The sequence below is a fragment of the Loxodonta africana genome, chromosome 22 (assembly GCF_030014295.1).
Source record: "Loxodonta africana isolate mLoxAfr1 chromosome 22, mLoxAfr1.hap2, whole genome shotgun sequence".
NCBI lineage: Eukaryota > Metazoa > Chordata > Mammalia > Proboscidea > Elephantidae > Loxodonta > Loxodonta africana.
In genome coordinates, this window is record NC_087363.1 from 40,623,501 (window position 1) to 40,640,455 (window position 16,955).

The 16,955-nt window shown below is 43.8% G+C and overlaps 1 protein-coding gene across 4 annotated transcripts in view; it reads right to left on the reverse strand.

The window, feature by feature from the left end:
- ATG7 (autophagy related 7) overlaps positions 1 to 16,955 on the reverse strand; it is a 299,990-nt gene that overhangs the window by 84,172 nt on the left and 198,863 nt on the right. Inside the window, exons 19-20 of one of the 4 annotated variants that reach the window (XM_023547910.2) lie at positions 12,334 to 12,438; positions 259 to 10,212 (exon numbers count right to left, since the gene is read on the reverse strand). The exons of the other annotated variants lie outside the window; for them this stretch is intronic. Of the exons in view, the coding sequence (XP_023403678.1) occupies positions 10,192 to 10,212; positions 12,334 to 12,438 (126 nt within the window). The 3' untranslated portion in view covers positions 259 to 10,191. Of the gene's footprint in view, positions 1 to 258; positions 10,213 to 12,333; positions 12,439 to 16,955 lie in introns of those variants that run through there. 4 annotated transcript variants of the gene reach the window in all.

The following is a 16,955-nucleotide window of genomic DNA, read 5'->3' on the forward strand; positions in this document are numbered from 1 at the left end:
CAGTCCGTGCTCAGCCAGGAGGCCACTGCACCCATATTGATCCACAGCTCAAAGTGTTACAAGAGGTCTCTGTCCGGCTGAGCCAAAGAATATTCCCTGTAACTTCTACCTAATCCTAGCTTTGCTTACTCTGTCACACATGCTGATATACAGGACAGCCCTTCAAGTATTTGGGGATGGTTTTCTCCTCTTTCACCTAGTCTTTTATGACTAGCTCCTCATGTCATAGTTTGTAGATGCTTGGTGCAATCCTGGTTGCTCCAATCCTGGTCTCAATCTCCCTTGCATCTTTAAGCGTTTCAGTACTCCAGTGGTGGGTTCCGGTCATTCCGTCTCTATAAAGTAACGCGATGGTGCAGAACTACCTGGGATGCCCCTTCACATTGCTGATTTGCTCTATGGTGCTTACAAGCACTGGAACCCCTTTCCCAGGTGATCTAAGGACGCACACTGGTGTCTGTTACCTTTCATCTTGTTAGGTTCAGCCTCCCGACTGGCACGGTCTCTCGGGATACTGATTATTAGTACTTTCCCCAGCTTTGCAGCATCCATGAATTTGCTAGGTGTGCCAGTTTTATGCTCATCTAAATAATGGATAAAAATGCTGGAAAAAAAGTTTTGAGAACTTAAACTTTTTGGTAGGAGCCCTGGTGGCACAACAGTTAAGTGCTCGGCTGCTAACTGAGAGGTTGCAGATTCAAACCCACCCAACCACTTCCATGGGAGAAAGTCCTGGCAATCTGCTCCCATAAAGATTACAGCCTAGAAAACCCTATGCGGCAGTTCTACTCTGTCACATGAGGGTGCCATGAGTCAAAACCCACTTCACAGCACTTAACAACGACAAACCTTTTGGCATATCAACTTCCCTTATTGTAAACTTTTACCTAAAAAGAAAATAAACAACTGTTAAAAAGAAAAGTTGCCATGGAATTGATTCCGACTCCTGGCGACCCCACGTGTATCAGAGTAGAACTGCATTTCCATAGGGCTTTCAGTGGTTGTGATCTTTCAGAAGTAGATTGCCAGGCCTTCCTTTTGAGGTGTATCTGGGCGGATTCAAATATCCAATATTTTGGTTAGTAGCTGAGCACTTAATTGTGTGCAACACCCAGAAACTCTGTAACAGTTAAATTACATCAAATTCAACCCCATCCCAAAGAATGCAATAATTACTATATATTTTCATGGTAATGATAGAATCTATTTCAATTCTTTCTCGTTGGGTTCATTCTCTCTCTCTACACCTCCCTCTCTCTTTCTAGCCCTTAGAACTCTGGGAACACAATGCAGCCTACAAAGCCCAAGGAAGAAACATGTCAGTAACGAGTTCTTTAAATCCTCTAGTAGAGTCTAGTATGAAGTCAGTGTGTAGAAAACCCACTGCATTAAAGCAGATAACATCTGTGAGTCCTCCGATTTCCTGTTTGGCTCCAACGTCAATATAATAATAGCTTCTTGTAGATATTTTTACTGTAGGATAAACAGATTAAGCTCCACTTTTAAATAAGAGGATTTGAGTGTGGCAGTAAAGCCAAAAATGGGGGCTTCTGTGTACCTCCTGTAAAAGAACCTTCTCATTATATCACTCACTAGTAATAGTTCACCGTGTTCAGCATCAATGTGTTGAAAAGGGACTGTGATGGTGAGATACCTCTTCAAATATACTCCCCATGCCCGAGAAAATTCAAAACATAATCAGGGAAAATCAAATCCGACTTTGGCAGAAAAGGGACAGCAGGAACCCTTGCCCGCTGGAAGCTCAGTGGGTGTCTGATGGTCTCAACAACCACAATCCTGTTCAACTTAGAAAACACTGCATGCTGTGCCGTTTAGGCGCTGGGAAAACAGGCCTAGGGTCCCCTGGTGTCTGTCTGTCTTCTCCTCTAGGTTCTGGGATGAAGCACGACTGAGCAGTAAGTATGGGATGCGAGAGTCACCCTCCCCCCCCCCACTACCTGCATGCGAAAGGCGAGTGCAGAAAAAGCATTTCTAAGATTGCCACTGTTTTGATTTCTTTTTGGTCCTAATATATAATAATTAATTTTGAATCCTTAAATGATATGAAGTAGGAGAATGGGGCTGAGGGATGGGCATATGTGGAAAAGGAGTCCCTGGGTGGTGCAAACAGTGAACATGCTCAGCTGCTAAATGAAAGGTTGGAGGTTCAAGTCCACCCAGAGGCACCTCAGAGGAAAGGTCTGGAGATCTACTTCTAAAAAGTCAGCCTCTGAAAACCTATGGAACACAGTTCTACTCTGACACACATGGGGTCATCATGAGTTAGAGTCGATTTGACAGCAACTGGAAAAAATTTGTGGGAAAGGTTGAGAACCAAACCAACTGAGTTTGACAGAGGTCAGGACAGCAGTTACCTTTGGGAGTACTCACTGGGAAGAGGCTCAAAGGAGACTTCTGGAGTACAGGCAATGTTCTTTACCTTGATCTGGGTGGTAGTTACACAGGTGTATACAAAGTAAAAATTCACTCTGATGTACAGTTACGATTTATGCACTTAACTTGTATATAATTTATACCTCAATAAAATGGTTTAGAGAAAAAGGGTTGACTTCCCCAATGATTAAACACAGAGTTGCCATATGATCCAGCAATTCCACTCCTGGGTATATGCCCAAGAGAAATGAAAACACACGTCCACACAAAAACTTGTATGTGACTCTTTAAAGCAGCATTACTCATAACAGCCAAATAGTACAAACAGCCCAAATGCCCATCAATGGATGAGAGGATAAATGAAATGTGCTATATCTTATAATGGAGTATCATTTGGCCACAAAAAGGAAAGAAGTACTGATACATGCTACAACACGGATGAACCTTGAAAATATTATGCTAAGTGTTATATGATTCCATTTATAGGAAATATCCAGAATAAGCAAATTCATAGAGATGAAAGTAGATTAGTGGTTGCCTACGTGTGGGGTCAGTATTGGGAGACCAGAAAGTGGCAGCAAAGGGGTGCAGGGTTTATTTTTGGGGTAATGAAAACGTTTTAAAATTGGCTGTGGTAATAGTTGCACATACCTGTAAATATACCAAAACCACTGAATTGTACTTTAAACGGGTAAATTGTATGGTATGTGCATTATATCTCAATAAAGCTGTTTAGAAAAAAAAGCAAAAGAGCCCTTTAAGACTTAGTGCTGCTATAGTAAGGGAGCTCAGCTCCACATCACCCAGACGTTTATATACAGAAAATGATGTAAACCCAGGGAGACTGGTTACTTACACCACCAAGCAAAGTACTCAAGTCTTTCAACAAGCTGAACTCTAGCTGTTGGTGTGGCCTGCTGCAAGGCCAGACTGTCCCCTGGGAGCCAGGAAGTGCATCACGGACCCAAAAGGGAGGAACGGCGGGTGCTGGCCTCGTCCCACAGCTGCCAGACACAACTTTCCATACCGTGCTGAGGAAGACTTGCCGGGGCCAAGCTACTCACCTAGAAGACACAGGTCAGGGGCGGGGGGCGGGGGAGTACTTTTCTTTGCTGCTGGCGTTAGATTGAAAGACAAGAGGTCAAAGGAAAGAGGCTCTAACCCAAGGGAAAGGCGGTGAGTCTGAGGAGAGAAACGAGATTTCGGAGTCAAGCAAGAGCAACATGCCAAAGCCCATTAGACCCTGAGCTCTGTGTTTCCACAGCTGCTGCTGGAGCTGGGCCAGGGGCTCGGGGCGGGCCATTTCCCCTGCACACAACATCAATATACTCCTATCATGAAACTTCCAGTTCAAAGGCAGGCAAAGCAGGAGAACAAAGAGGAGCAGAGACAGAGAGAGGACCTGGGTGTCAAGAGAGGGGGAAGAGGATTCTCAGGAGGTGGCACACAAGCCCCCCACATTTCAGATGAAGGCTTCCTGGAGCGCGTCTCAGACATCCACTCCAATACAGTCCTTTGATTGTCACAGAAGGTGCCAGGGGAAGGGAAAGACACATGTTTGTCACCTACCATGTCCCCAGTGCAGTGCTAGTATCCTCATAACTGTTAGCACACGCGGGCCTCAGCGCCCGGCAGGGTGACATCAGCACTCCCATTTTACAGGCACGGAAACTGCGGCCCATGAAAATGAAACGATGTGGCCAAAGGCAGAGGAGTGAGCCAGAGGCTGAGGTGAGGGCTCTGTCCGCTTTACCAGGCCTCGAGTTAGGATCTGCATCCCAGTTCTCTAAGCTCCACAAAGCTCTTGTGCTATTGACATCAACACTAAAGCCCAACTCAGGAAAAAAAACTATACGGTTTATTAGATGAGACTTCTGCTGCAAAGAATAATCATTTTAGACCATTTTATCAGAAGTAACCTGCGAAATAACGACCTCAGCACCTCCTAGGTGAAGTGGAAGGTCAGAAATGGGGAATTCCAGGTTCTTGTGGTAAGACAAGTGCATTGACATTTTATACACACACACACACACACACCCACATCCCACAAACACATACATATACATACACAGAATCCCTGACTGGTACAAATGGTTAACATGCTCAGCTGCTGACCAAAACGTTTGAGGTTCGAGTCCGCCCAGAGGTGCCTCAGAAGAAAGGCCTGGCAATTTACTTCCGAAAAATCAGCCACTGAAAACCCTATGGAGCACAGTTCTGTTCTGACACACACAGGGTCACTATGAGTGAAAATCAACTTGACAGAAGCTTGTTTTTACTGGTATACACACATGACAAAAAATAATGAGAAAATCATAGTAAATAGTACAAATAAATAATCCACCTTGACTTAAAAAAAAAGGGCAAGCACCCTAATTTTTAAACTTGCTTATTGGTGGGAGGTTTGTTTAAGCCCACAGCGCTTACAGACGTTGTACCTGTTCTTCAGGGTAGCATCTTACACAGTATTTTGCAAAAGCACTTGCTGAGAAAATGGCTGTTGAAGAAAACTGAAATTTATAGTGCTACAAGAAGACCAACTATCCTATTACATAAATAAAACTGATTAAAGAGAGTCTATTTTTCCATAACTAAAGACTATTAGTATCCATAGCAGAGAAGAATCAGGAGTAATTTATGACTTGTTTACACTTCTGGCATCAGCTGGAGTCATCTGTGATGATCAAGGCCTCCTGCTCTCTGGGTGCATGAGCAGGTGGTGGCTGAGTACAGAGCTGGGAAGCAGGAAGGAGAAGCCTGGCCAGGCGGGCCAGCACTCAGGTCAGTGTTGGGCCGTTACCCCGTGGACAATGACTCGGGCTCTCTCAGCAAAGCCTCCCTTGACAGATTTGTGTAACTTGGCAGCGACCTGATGATGGAAATTCACTGAAAAGCCTGATTTGAAGTCCTGGTGAGCAAAACTTTCAAAGGTCTTCTGTGTACACTTGTACCCTAGAGAGAAGGCAAGGGCTTCCCTAGTATTCTTTAGGCAAAGGTGGGGAATCAGAGAAGCAAAAATCACAGGGCGTTTGACTGATTCCAGGGCACTACAGAAGCCTGAGAAAAGTCTGTCCAACCTGAACAAACGACCCCCCCTGCAGTATTTTACCATCTGGTAAAGGTATACAGGAGTCCCTGGGGGTGCCAATGATTAATGTTTTTGGCTGCTAACTGAAAGGTTGGAGGTTTGAGTCCATCCAGAGGCGCCTGGGAAGAAAGGCCTGGCAATCTACTTCCCAAAAATCAGCCATTGAAAACCCTGTGGAGCACAGTTCTACTCTGCACACGTGGGGTCGCCATGAGTCAGAACTAACTCGATGGCAACTGCTTGGTTAGACACAGGTGATGTGTTGGAGCGGGGTTGGCTAGGTTTTTAAAAACTGACCGAGGGACATACACACACCCCACAATGACCGATGAGGCCATTGCTTGGTCTCCCTTGACTTTCTTCTGCTACACTCTTCCATGGAGGCTGATGTTGCTGTCTTTATTTTTTGACTTTAACTTTTGTCCAATGGCTTTTCCTTTCCTTTCTGGAGAACATGTTCTACTCTGGGCTGCATACTAAAAACCCGAGGCTGGAAAGGTGACGCTGAGCCGACTTAGTCGAGGGATGCTCTGTTCCAAGAGAGGGGACCGATAAATGGCTGGGCTTTGCAAGTAACTTTATGATGTTTGGATTTTGTGCTGGCACTGGACTCTGGGTTTTAAGCTCTCCACTGTCATACGGTGTTCAGCCTTTCCAAGAAAAACGCTATAAAATGAAAATACTTTACTGCCGTTGCCTTTGACTTCTAGAGAATCACACAAATACTGTAATCTCTTGCAACATTTAATTTAATGTAAACTCAGTTCACCTACAGAAAAGATTAGTTCTGAAGCTGCTTCATTTCACTTTTTAGAAAGCACCAGTCTTCTCTATGGTATCACTGTTGTGTTTGCTATGTGCCAAACTGTTATTTCACACATGTGAAATGAAAATTGGCATCAAGTCCACATGAACTAAACTACTGGCAAAGACAAGGCTGAAGCTTGCCATTGAGAAGATTAGATTCCCAAGAAACTCCTTTGGCAATGTCCAATGTCCACACACTAAAAGAGTGTGTGTGCAAATATATACACAAGTTTGAAGAAGCTGATTCCCCTGTGCCCTGGCCCCCACTTCTCCCCACCATGTTCAGGTAGTACTCTGATCGTCATTTAAGTCACCCAGAACTTTAACATCTCAGTTGTACACATATATACCAGTTACCGTGCAGTCAATCCCAACTCATGGGGACCCCACCTGTGTCAGAGTAGAACTGCTCCACAGGGTTTTCAGTGGCTGATTTTTTGGAACTAGACCACACAGCCTTTCTTCTGAGGCACCTCCGAGGTGACTTGAGCCTCCAACCTTTTGGTTAGCAGGCCAGCATGTTAACCATTTGTACTACCCAGGGACACGCATATATTTACTTATCAAATAATAAATATACCTTGGTTAATAAGAGAAAGAGAAAATTATTTTTATTCAAGTTTGAGCTTGCACATTTCAACTGTCTTCCTTATTTGCTTAATAAATAGGATGATGCGTAATTTTCCCATAAGACTGATTAGCTCACGTTCAACGGTGTGTGTGTATATGTGTCTCTTCTTTTAAATTTTCAATTCATGTTTTCCTTTAACGCTTTTTGCTATTTAAAGCAGGCTGCTTTGCCTTGCATTTAACAGATTCACATATGGAACCAAACCAAGAGAGAAATGGAGAATTTTATTACCTAAAACTGTGAGAAGTGGTTTAGTATGATGAGGTAGTAGTTGAAATCTGTGCCTTCCCCATCTCTCAGGACCCTGTCCTTACACATACTATCTAAGGGTCTTTGGAGTTCAAGAATGGCTACAGGAATGATTAGGCAATCATTTGAAACTTAGATGGGCACTCAGATGGACAAAGATGGGATACGTCTAGAAGAAAGATGGAGATCTAGTTTGGGAAAACACTTAGAGAATGCTTTCTAAGCTTGAATATTTCAGATTTTCACATTCATTTTCTAAAATAATCATGGTACTTTCCTCAGTCATCAGGGTGCCACCTCTTCTTCATGTCATTGACTCTAGAAAGATTGTCAATCACAGTATTCCCTCTTTGCTGCCCCACCCACAGAGATAACATGTGATCCAGGTATGGCCAATCATACTACATCATTTCCTTGGCGATAGTACTTAATCCAAGGGCTGGGCATGTGACCCAAGTAGGGCCAATCAGAGTCCTTTCTTGAGGCTGATTTAAAAAAGGTGGAAGGAAGATAGATGCTCACTGCTCACTGGAGTTGCTAAGTTGCTAAGGAAGATGAGTATCTGAGGCTCCCGGTGGCCATGTTTCCTGCCACAGGAATACAGCCAAGCACAGGCAAGCTCAGCTGGGAGATAGAGAGGGAGAGGAGGATGTATTGAATCTCAGTTACTAGCCTGGGTCCAGGTTTCAGGGGCTCTTCCTTTAATCCTATAAGCAATTCCAATAACATTCCAGTTCCATAAGCTAAGAAATTCCCTTTTGGCTCAGGTTGGTTAGAGTTGGGTCTTTGTCATTTATACTTACAACTGAAGAGCCTGTCTTAACTTAAGAATCACATTGTTACTAACTTCTTTAGTTGACTAATGGCTCTCCAGCTGAGTGCTAATGAATGCCACTTACCTTTTATACCAACTTGATGTTGGCATCCCATGTCAGCTTATATGTTAAGAAAAAAAATGCAAAGTTTATAAATTAGAGTGGGAAAAACACTCCCATACTTGTGTTAACAATACAGGCAGTCCTGGGTTATGGACAACTCCTACTTGCCCTTAAACGTTATATAAATTTGCCCCCACTTTGAAACAAGAGAACCAACCCCTACTCACAACTTGCTGCAGGTGCAGCTTTTAAATCATTGAAAAGTCTTCAAGCCTTTTCTTGCACTAATCAAACCAAACCCCCCGCCATCCACTGGATTCTGACTCATACTAAACCTACAGGACAGAGTAGAAATGCCCCATGGGGTTTCCAAGGCTATAAATCTTTACGGAAGCAGGCTGCCACATCTTTCTCCTGTGGAGTGGCTGGTGGGTTCAAACCAATGACCTTTGGGTTGACAGCCCAGTGCTTTAGCCATTACACCACTAGGTCTCCTTTTTTGCACTAAACCCATTGCTGTCGAGTCTATTCCAACTCATAGAAACCTTACAGTACACAACAGAACTGCCCCACAGGGTTTCCAAGGAGCCCTTGGTGGATTCCAGTGCTGATCTTTTGGTTAGCAGCCAAACTCTTTTTTTTTTTTTTATTGTACTTTAGATGAAGGTTTACAGAACTAGTTTCTCATTGAACAGTTAGTACACATAATATCTTATGACATTGATTAACAATCCCATGACATGTCAACACTCTCCCTTCTCAACCTTGGGTTCCGTATTACCAGCTTTCCTGTTCCCTCCTGCCTTCTAGTCTTTGCCCGTGGGCTGGTGTGCCCCTTTAGTCTCATTAGCCGCCAAACTCTTGACAGCTACCAGGGTTTCAGCAAGGTTAAATAAGAACTGTATGAACCTGTTCCAACTTACCTATAAATTCAACTTAAAGACACAGGAACAGATCTTGTTCGTAACCCAGGGACTGCCTGTAGCAGAATTATATGAATATAAACCAGTTGTCATAAAGTCAATTCCAACTCATGAAGACCTCATGTGTCGCAGTAGAGTTGCACTCCCTAGGATTTTTCATGGCTGATTTTTCAGAAGTAGATTGCTAGGTCTTTCTTGCGAGGCGCTTCTGGGTGGACTTGAACCTCCAACCTTTTGATGAGCATGTTAACCTTTTGCACTACCCAGAAACTTGCATATAAATATACTTCTACCCATTTGGCATTTCTGAGTACACGGAGAAATTTGCATTCATTACTGAATGTGTCTATTGATGCAAGAGTTTGAAGCACAAAAATTCAGATTCACATCTTACTTTATCACCATTGTTCAAAAAAGGTCAAGAACCAGACTGGGGAAGAATCACAGAAAAGCTTCCATTCATAGACGTGCTTGATTCTTCCTGTCCATGTGTTTATGCTCTGCTTCTTCCCCCTCATCCAGAGCTGAACATCTCAAAGATGATGGCAGGTACAAACACGCTCCCTTTTAATTCCGTGACCAAATTGCTGCAATAACTGATTGCCAGTTAAATGATTATAATCAAGTACCCATTGTGCATAACAATCATTTAATGACTGCCATCCAAAAACACTGTAATAAAGAGAGCTTTAATGAAGAAAACTGGAGGCGGGCCAAGGTTTATGGAGGTTTGCTTCAAGGGAAAGAGAGGCGTAATCTATATTTAAGATTAAAAGAAGGCTTTAATCCGGATGCTCAACATTAAACAAGGGAGTGGAGTCGGATTTTGATCAAAAGTTACTGCAGGCATAAAAGAAAGTTAACGTAAATGTTCTTCTAGAAAAAAAAGCTCAAGTAAATTATATTAAGTGTTTGTAACCATTTGCTTTGGGAAAAAATGAAAAAGAAGAAAAACATCTGATTTTCATTTTGGACAAGAATATTTGGCTAAAATATGAGGGAATAGCATTTGATTTGATTTGTGTAATATCGCTGAAAACAGAGTGAGCTACCACTTAATCTACCTTGTAACCCATTCTCCACTGGTACTGGTACCATTCTCCTTTTACGGATCCTGTTTATTTTTGGCCCTTACTTTGCTAGGCCAGGCCTGTGTCTCTGGAAGGTGTAATTATATTCTCACACAAAGTCCTAATTGAAATGGTTTTGATGATCTCAGCTCTAGCAAACAGTAGTTCTCATCTGAGGGAGAGAGGGGGGAAAAAAAAACACCACATAAAACTCAGAACAACTGGCAGCTACCGCCACTGCTGATGCACGGAGTGTTTGGCTAACAAATTAAGGCTGTGCAATTCCTAGAACTGCAGCCATTTTCTACGAACTGATATGTAGCCTGACCAAAGATAAACAGCAGGGCCTCCAAATTTTGCTAGTGAATGCTGGGAGAAAACTAAAAGTACCACGGTTAAGTCTGCTCAAGGAAGAAGAAAAAAACAAAAACAAAACCCAAAACTGTTCCTACAGGCTAGACCTGGTTTGGGTTCCCAATGGCTTTCCCTATATCTTAAGGTACAAAGGAGAAGGATGTGACCCTTGTTCGGGCCGAGGGAAGCTGTGCAGTGTGCTTGTGTGTCCACAGAACACCCCAGCCCTTGGCAAGTCCTGATGATGCTGCGGGGCTGCAAAAAGACCCGAGGGAACTCAAATTCCACTGGGGATTCATTCTGCTCCAAGGTAACCATTCAGGACAGAACAAACTGCCCTGGCACTCTTGAGGTGCCCTAGAATGTCCAGGGCTTGTCATAAACATAAACACACACACACACACACAAACACACATGAATGAGCTGAGGTTAGGAAAAAGTATCTCCTGCCTAACTGGGATAGAGGCCACAGGCTAGGACAGGTTTTCTAAGACCATTTTAGCTTAAAACTGAACTAGGAGAAAAAAAAAAAGGAATTCAAGAGCCTCTCCGACACCAGGATGTTACCCCTTGTTAAAGGTTGGCAACATATTTTTCTCTAGGAAGTTCCCTTTTTCTATTTTGGGCTACAGGTGTATCAAATCACCCCCTAGCCTGTAAATTACTAGCCAGGGGGTGGGGGGGGGGTGGGGCCGGGGCAAGGAGTAGCGTCAGCATCTGACTTACCTGAGTCTCCCCTACAGCATGTACAACCACATTCACACACAGTAGAGGCCACTGTTCAACCGGTTCCCCCAACTCGGGCTCTTCTCCTTCACACCTCAAAGTTGCTGCCAAACTCCAGGGCTCCTTAACTCTGCCCTGGCCTTCCACCACACAAGGGGCGCCACTCCTGTTCCTTGTTTTCACTAGTGGGTGGGGAGCACCTCGGCAAACGGCTTAGTCTCTCTGCACCTCTGTTCCCTCCTCTATAGAAGGTGACATTAAAAAGAGGCCCAGCTTGTAGGTCTTTTTATGGGGATTCAATGAGAGGATGCTCATAGAGCCCCGTGGCTGGCACATGGAACGTGTCCAGTAAATGGGAGCTAGCGCTGTTGTGTTTGGAAACCCTGGTGGTGTAACAGTTAAGTGCTATGGCTGCTAAAAAGGTCAGCAGTTTGAATCCACCAGGCGCTCCTTGAAACCCTATGGGCCAGTTCTACTCTGTCCTTTAGGGTGGCTGTGAGTTGGAGTCAACTTGATGGCAATGGTTTTTTTTATTGTTGTGTTTAGAGGAAAATCCAAACTCTTTGGCCAGGCATATGAAAATGTTAATAACAATGGCAACATAGCCTGCCCTGCTCAGCTGCTCCGCTCAAACATTCTTGTTTCTAGCCCTTTATCCCCCAATCTCATTCCTCACAGAGCAGCCAGAACTATTAAAAAATGTAAACCACTCTACGTCACTCTCCTGCTTACAACACAGCACAGACTTAATCTCAGGGCCCACGAGAATCCACGTCACTGCTCCCCGCCTACATCTCCAACCTCATTCCTTCAACTCAACCCCATATCATTAGGCTTTTAGCCATGCTGGCTACGTTCCTCCCCCCCGCCCCGGTTCCTTACACTGGCCAGGCTTGCTCCTTCCTCAGGGCCTTTGCACAGGATGTCCCCTCTGCCTAGAAGGCTCTTCCCCCAGGTCCTCACATAGCTGATCCTTTCTTTGCATTCAGGTCTCAGTTCAGAGGCCACTTTCTCAGAGAGGCCCTCAATGGCCTGACAATCTAAATAATCCAAACTCTGACCCCTGTTCCCAACCCCTCCAACTCCCACATCACTTCATTCTATCCCAACATCCTGCTTTATTTTCATCATAGTGCTCAGGACTTGCCAAAAGTATCATTTTTCCCTTGTTCATCAAACTAGAACGTAAGCTCTATGAAAACAGAGAATTTACCTTGTCTGTCTTGTCTACCACTGTATCCTCAGTGCTTAGAAGAGTGCCTAGCATGTAGTTTGTTGTTGTCAGTTGCTGTTCAGTCAGTTCTGACTCATGGTGACCCTATATGTAAGAGGAAAAAATGTTGCCCAGCCCTGCGCCATCTTCATGATAGTTGGTATGTTTAGTGCCTTCCAACCTAGGGTTCTCATCTTCTAGTACTATAACGGACAATATTCTATTGTGATCCATAGGGTTTTCATTGGGTAAAGTTTTGGAAGTAGATTGCCAGGGCTTTCTTCCTAGTCTGTCTTAGTTGGGAATCCCCACTGAAACCTGTCCATGGGTGACCTTGCTGGTACTTAAAATACCAGCGGCATAGCTTCCAGCATCATAGCAACACGCAAGCCACTTCAGTGGGTGGTGGAGCACCCAGTAAATATGCTGTATCCTCCCACTGGGCCTTGCACAGAGCTGCCATCGTGCAGGCACTCAGTAAGTCACAGATGAACTGAACTCAACTGAATTCGACAAAGCGGAATATACCCAGGGCATAGATAAAACATCTTTCCCTGTCTTTGCAAATCAGATGTGCAACGAGAAGTTCACAGCCGTGATCTGTCCTTATCACAAAGTTCAGGGGATCTAGAAAATAGTGGATGCGTGGGTTGCATAAGACACGTAGGGCTTTCCAATGTTTCTTAGTTCAACAGAATTCTGAGAAGACACAAATGTCTAAATGCACAGCATGTAGTAAACAAAATGAGGGCAACAGTGGTTCGGCGGTTGAAGTCTCACCTTCCACGTGGGACAGCCAGGTTTAATTTCCGGCCAATGCACCCCATGTGCAGCTACCAGTCATCTGTCAGTGGAGGCTTGTGTGCTGCTATGATGCTGAACAGGTTTCAACAGAGCTTCCAGACTAAGACAAAGTAGGAAGAAAGGCCTGGCGATCTACTTCCAAAAAACCAGCCAGTGAAAACCCTGTGGATCACAACAGTCTGACCCCATTGTACGTGGGGTGGCTGTGAGTTGAGGCCAGCTCCACGGGAGCCAACAACAACTAAATAAAACAGCAAATTAACATATTGTGAAACTGGTGCCTGGGGTACATTTAAAATCAACTCTTGATTTAATACTTAGATACATTCTCGGTCAGGTTCAGATAGAAGCAGAGTGGGATTTGGAGGCAGAATTCATCCTTTTCTGAACATGGATGGTACCATAAACTATACCATATCACTCCATACTTAGAGACAACCCTATCTTAAATCCATTCTCATTCCTTCAGATGTGTTAGCCTTAGCCCGTCAACTTTAAACCAGAAATTAGATCTCATGATTTTCCAGTATCTTAGAACTCCTGGCCTAATTCTTAGACAATGGGCTTTGGGCATAGCAGACTCACAATTCCCAGTCTTCTACTGTTTCTAAGGCCTCTGGCAAAACTATTTATCCTCTTTTAGACTTGATTTTCATGTCTTTTAAGTGGCGATGATGACACCTATGCCAGAAAGGCGTGCTAGAAGTAAATGCGATGATCTCCATAAAGGGCCTATTGAAGTACTTAACAGAAAATAGGAAATTATAATTCTCTTACTCGGTAAGTGGTAGGAGCTGAAAAAATACTCACTATGGGGCTGCCAACGTGGAAGGGAATGAATTCTGGGAAACAAGCATGTTAATAAAACCAAAAAGACCAAACCTGTTGCCATCAAGTCAATTCCAACACATAGCGATCCACAGAACAGGGTAGAACTGCCCCCATAGGGTTTCCAAGACTGTAATCTTTTTTTTTTTTCAATTTTTATTGTGCTTTAAGTGAAAGTTTAAAAATCAGGTTGGACTCTCATACAAAAATTTATAATGCTATAGAATCCTAATTGCTCTCTCCCTAATGAGACAGGCACACTCCTTCCCTCCACTCTCTCTTTTCGTGTCCATTTGGCCAGCTTCTGACCCTCTCTACCCTCTCATCTCCCCTTCAGACAGGAGATGCCAACATAGCCTCATGTGTCTACTTGATCCAAGAAGCTCATTCTTCACCAGTATCATTGTCTATCCCCCAGTCGAGGCCAATCCCTGTCTGAAGATTTAGCTTTAGGAATGGTTCCTGTCTTAGGCTAACAGAAGGTCTGGGAACCATGACCTCTGGGGTCATTCTAGTCTCAATCAGACCATTAAGTCTGGTCTTATTATGAGAAATTTGGGGTCTGCATCCCACCGCTCTCCTGCTCCCTCAGGGGTTCTTGTGTTCCCTGTCAGGGCAGTTATCGGTTGTAGCCGGGCACCATCTAGTTCTTCTGGTCTCAGGCTGATGTAGTCTCTGGTTTATGTGGCCCTTTCTGTCTCTTGGGCTTGTAATTACCCTGTGTCTTCAGTGTTCTTCATTCTCCTTTGGTCCATGTGGGTTAAGACCAATTGATGCATCTTAGATGGCTGCTTGCTAGCGCTTTAAGACCCCAGAAGCCACTCTTCAAAGAGGGATGCAGAATGTTTTGTTAATAGATTTTATTATGCCAATTGACTTTGGTGTCCCCTGAAACCATGGTCCCCAAACCCCCGCCCCCGCTACGCTGGCCTTCAAAACATTCAGTTTATTCAGAAAACTTCTGTGCTTTTGGTTTAATCCAGTTGTGCTGACCTCTCCTGTGTTGTGTATTGTCATTCTCTCACCTGAAATAGTTCTTATCTACTATCTAATTAGTGAAAACCCCTCCCCTTTCCTCTCTCCCTCCCCCCTCTTGTAACCATCAGAGAATATTTTCTTCTCTGTTTGAACTATTTCTCAAGTTCTTATAATAGTGGTCTTATACAATATTTGTCCTTTTGCAACTGACTAATTTCACTCAGCATAATGCCTTCCAGATTCCTCCATGTTATGAAATGTTTCACGGATTCATCATTATTCTCTACTGATGCATAATATTCCATTGAGCGAGGGTGAATATACCATAATTTATTTATCCATTCATCTGTTGATGGGCACCTTGTTTGCTTCCATCTTTTTGGTATTGTAAACAGTGCTGCATTGAACATGGGTGTGCATATATCTGTTTGTGTAAAGGCTCCTATCACTGTAGGATATATTCCAAGGAGTGGGATTGCTGGATCATATGGTAGTTCTATTTCTAGTTTTTTAAGGAGACACCAAATCGATTTCCAAAGTGGTTGTACCATTTTACCTTCCCACCAGGGTGTCTAAGTGTTCCAGTCTCTCCACCTCTCCAACATTTATTATTTTGTGTTTTTTGGATTAATGCCAGCCTTGTTGGAGTGAAGGCTATAATCTTTATGGAAGAAGACTGCCATGTCTTTTCTCCCGTGGAGTGGCTGGTGGATTTAACTGCTGACCTTTCAGTTAGCAGTCGAGTGCTTTGATCACTGTGCTACCAGAGCTCCTTAAATATATTAACAGTGACAGGAAAAAACAAACTATCAATTGGAAGAAATCAAACAAGGCCTAAGATGCTATAATGCTTTATCATCCCTTCCCATCTAAGAAGAATCTGCAAACATTGGGATTTTATGACAAGTGGCACTTAGGTATCCCCGGATATCAGAAAACATTGGTTAATTACAGAAAGAAAGTTAAGGGAAAGTATGTTCCTGAGAAGATTATTTGCTTTAAATCTATATAGTATCAGAGAACACATGGCAGGATTCCGAGCTAAAACCACTGAGAATTTTAGTATTCCTTGATCTTATCAAGAAACACAAGTCATCATAAAAACCTGTTGTGTTCAAATCACTCCATTTGGCATTCAAAGGCTCCAACACAAACACTGGAGCTGGTGGACCAACTCACAAGGCTCAAGTGAAAACACAGGTGCAGAAAACTATGAAATATCAAGGGGGCAAGGGGACAAGCACAAAGGAGACAAAACAAGCCACCTGCCTAGGGGTCCAACATGCCATCTGGTTCTAGGAAATGAGAGAAAGATTAGCAACATAAAGGAAAGGTAATGGTAGTGGACATCTATTGTTCAGCTTGCTCAGCCCTCTCTATTTCCTTTGCTAATCATACCAGTTTTCCAGTTTTTCACCAATTGCTCCCTGACTTTCAGGCCATGTGATTTAGGTGAGGTTATTCTACCCACGGAAACCCTCGTGGCGTAGTGGTTAAATGTTGTGGCTGCTAACCAAGAGGTCGGCAGTTCAAATTCACCAGGCACTCCTTGGAAACTCTATGTGGCAGATCTACTCTGTCCTACAGGGTTACTATGAGTTGGAATCGACTCGATGGCCAGGGGTTTGTTTTTTTTTTTATTCTACCCACTGGAGTCCCTGGGTGGTGCAAAGGGTTAACACACTCGGCTGCTAACCGAAAGGTTGGAGGTTTGAGTCCATCTAAAGGCGCCTTAGCAGAAAGGTCTGGTGATCTACTTCTGAAAAATCAGCCATTGAAAACCCTATGGAGCACAGTTTTACTGTGACACACAGGGGCTGCCATGAGTCAGTCAACTCCGCCACAACTGGTTATTCTACCTGCTACAACTCGGGATGGAAACACACCCCAGACCTGACCAGTGAGCCACCCCTCCCCCCACCATAGTGATTAGGTCACTAGTGGACCCGTAAAGTAGGACATCAGCTAGAGCCACTGGGAACTAGGCTCTTTACACTGGAGTTGCTAAGCTT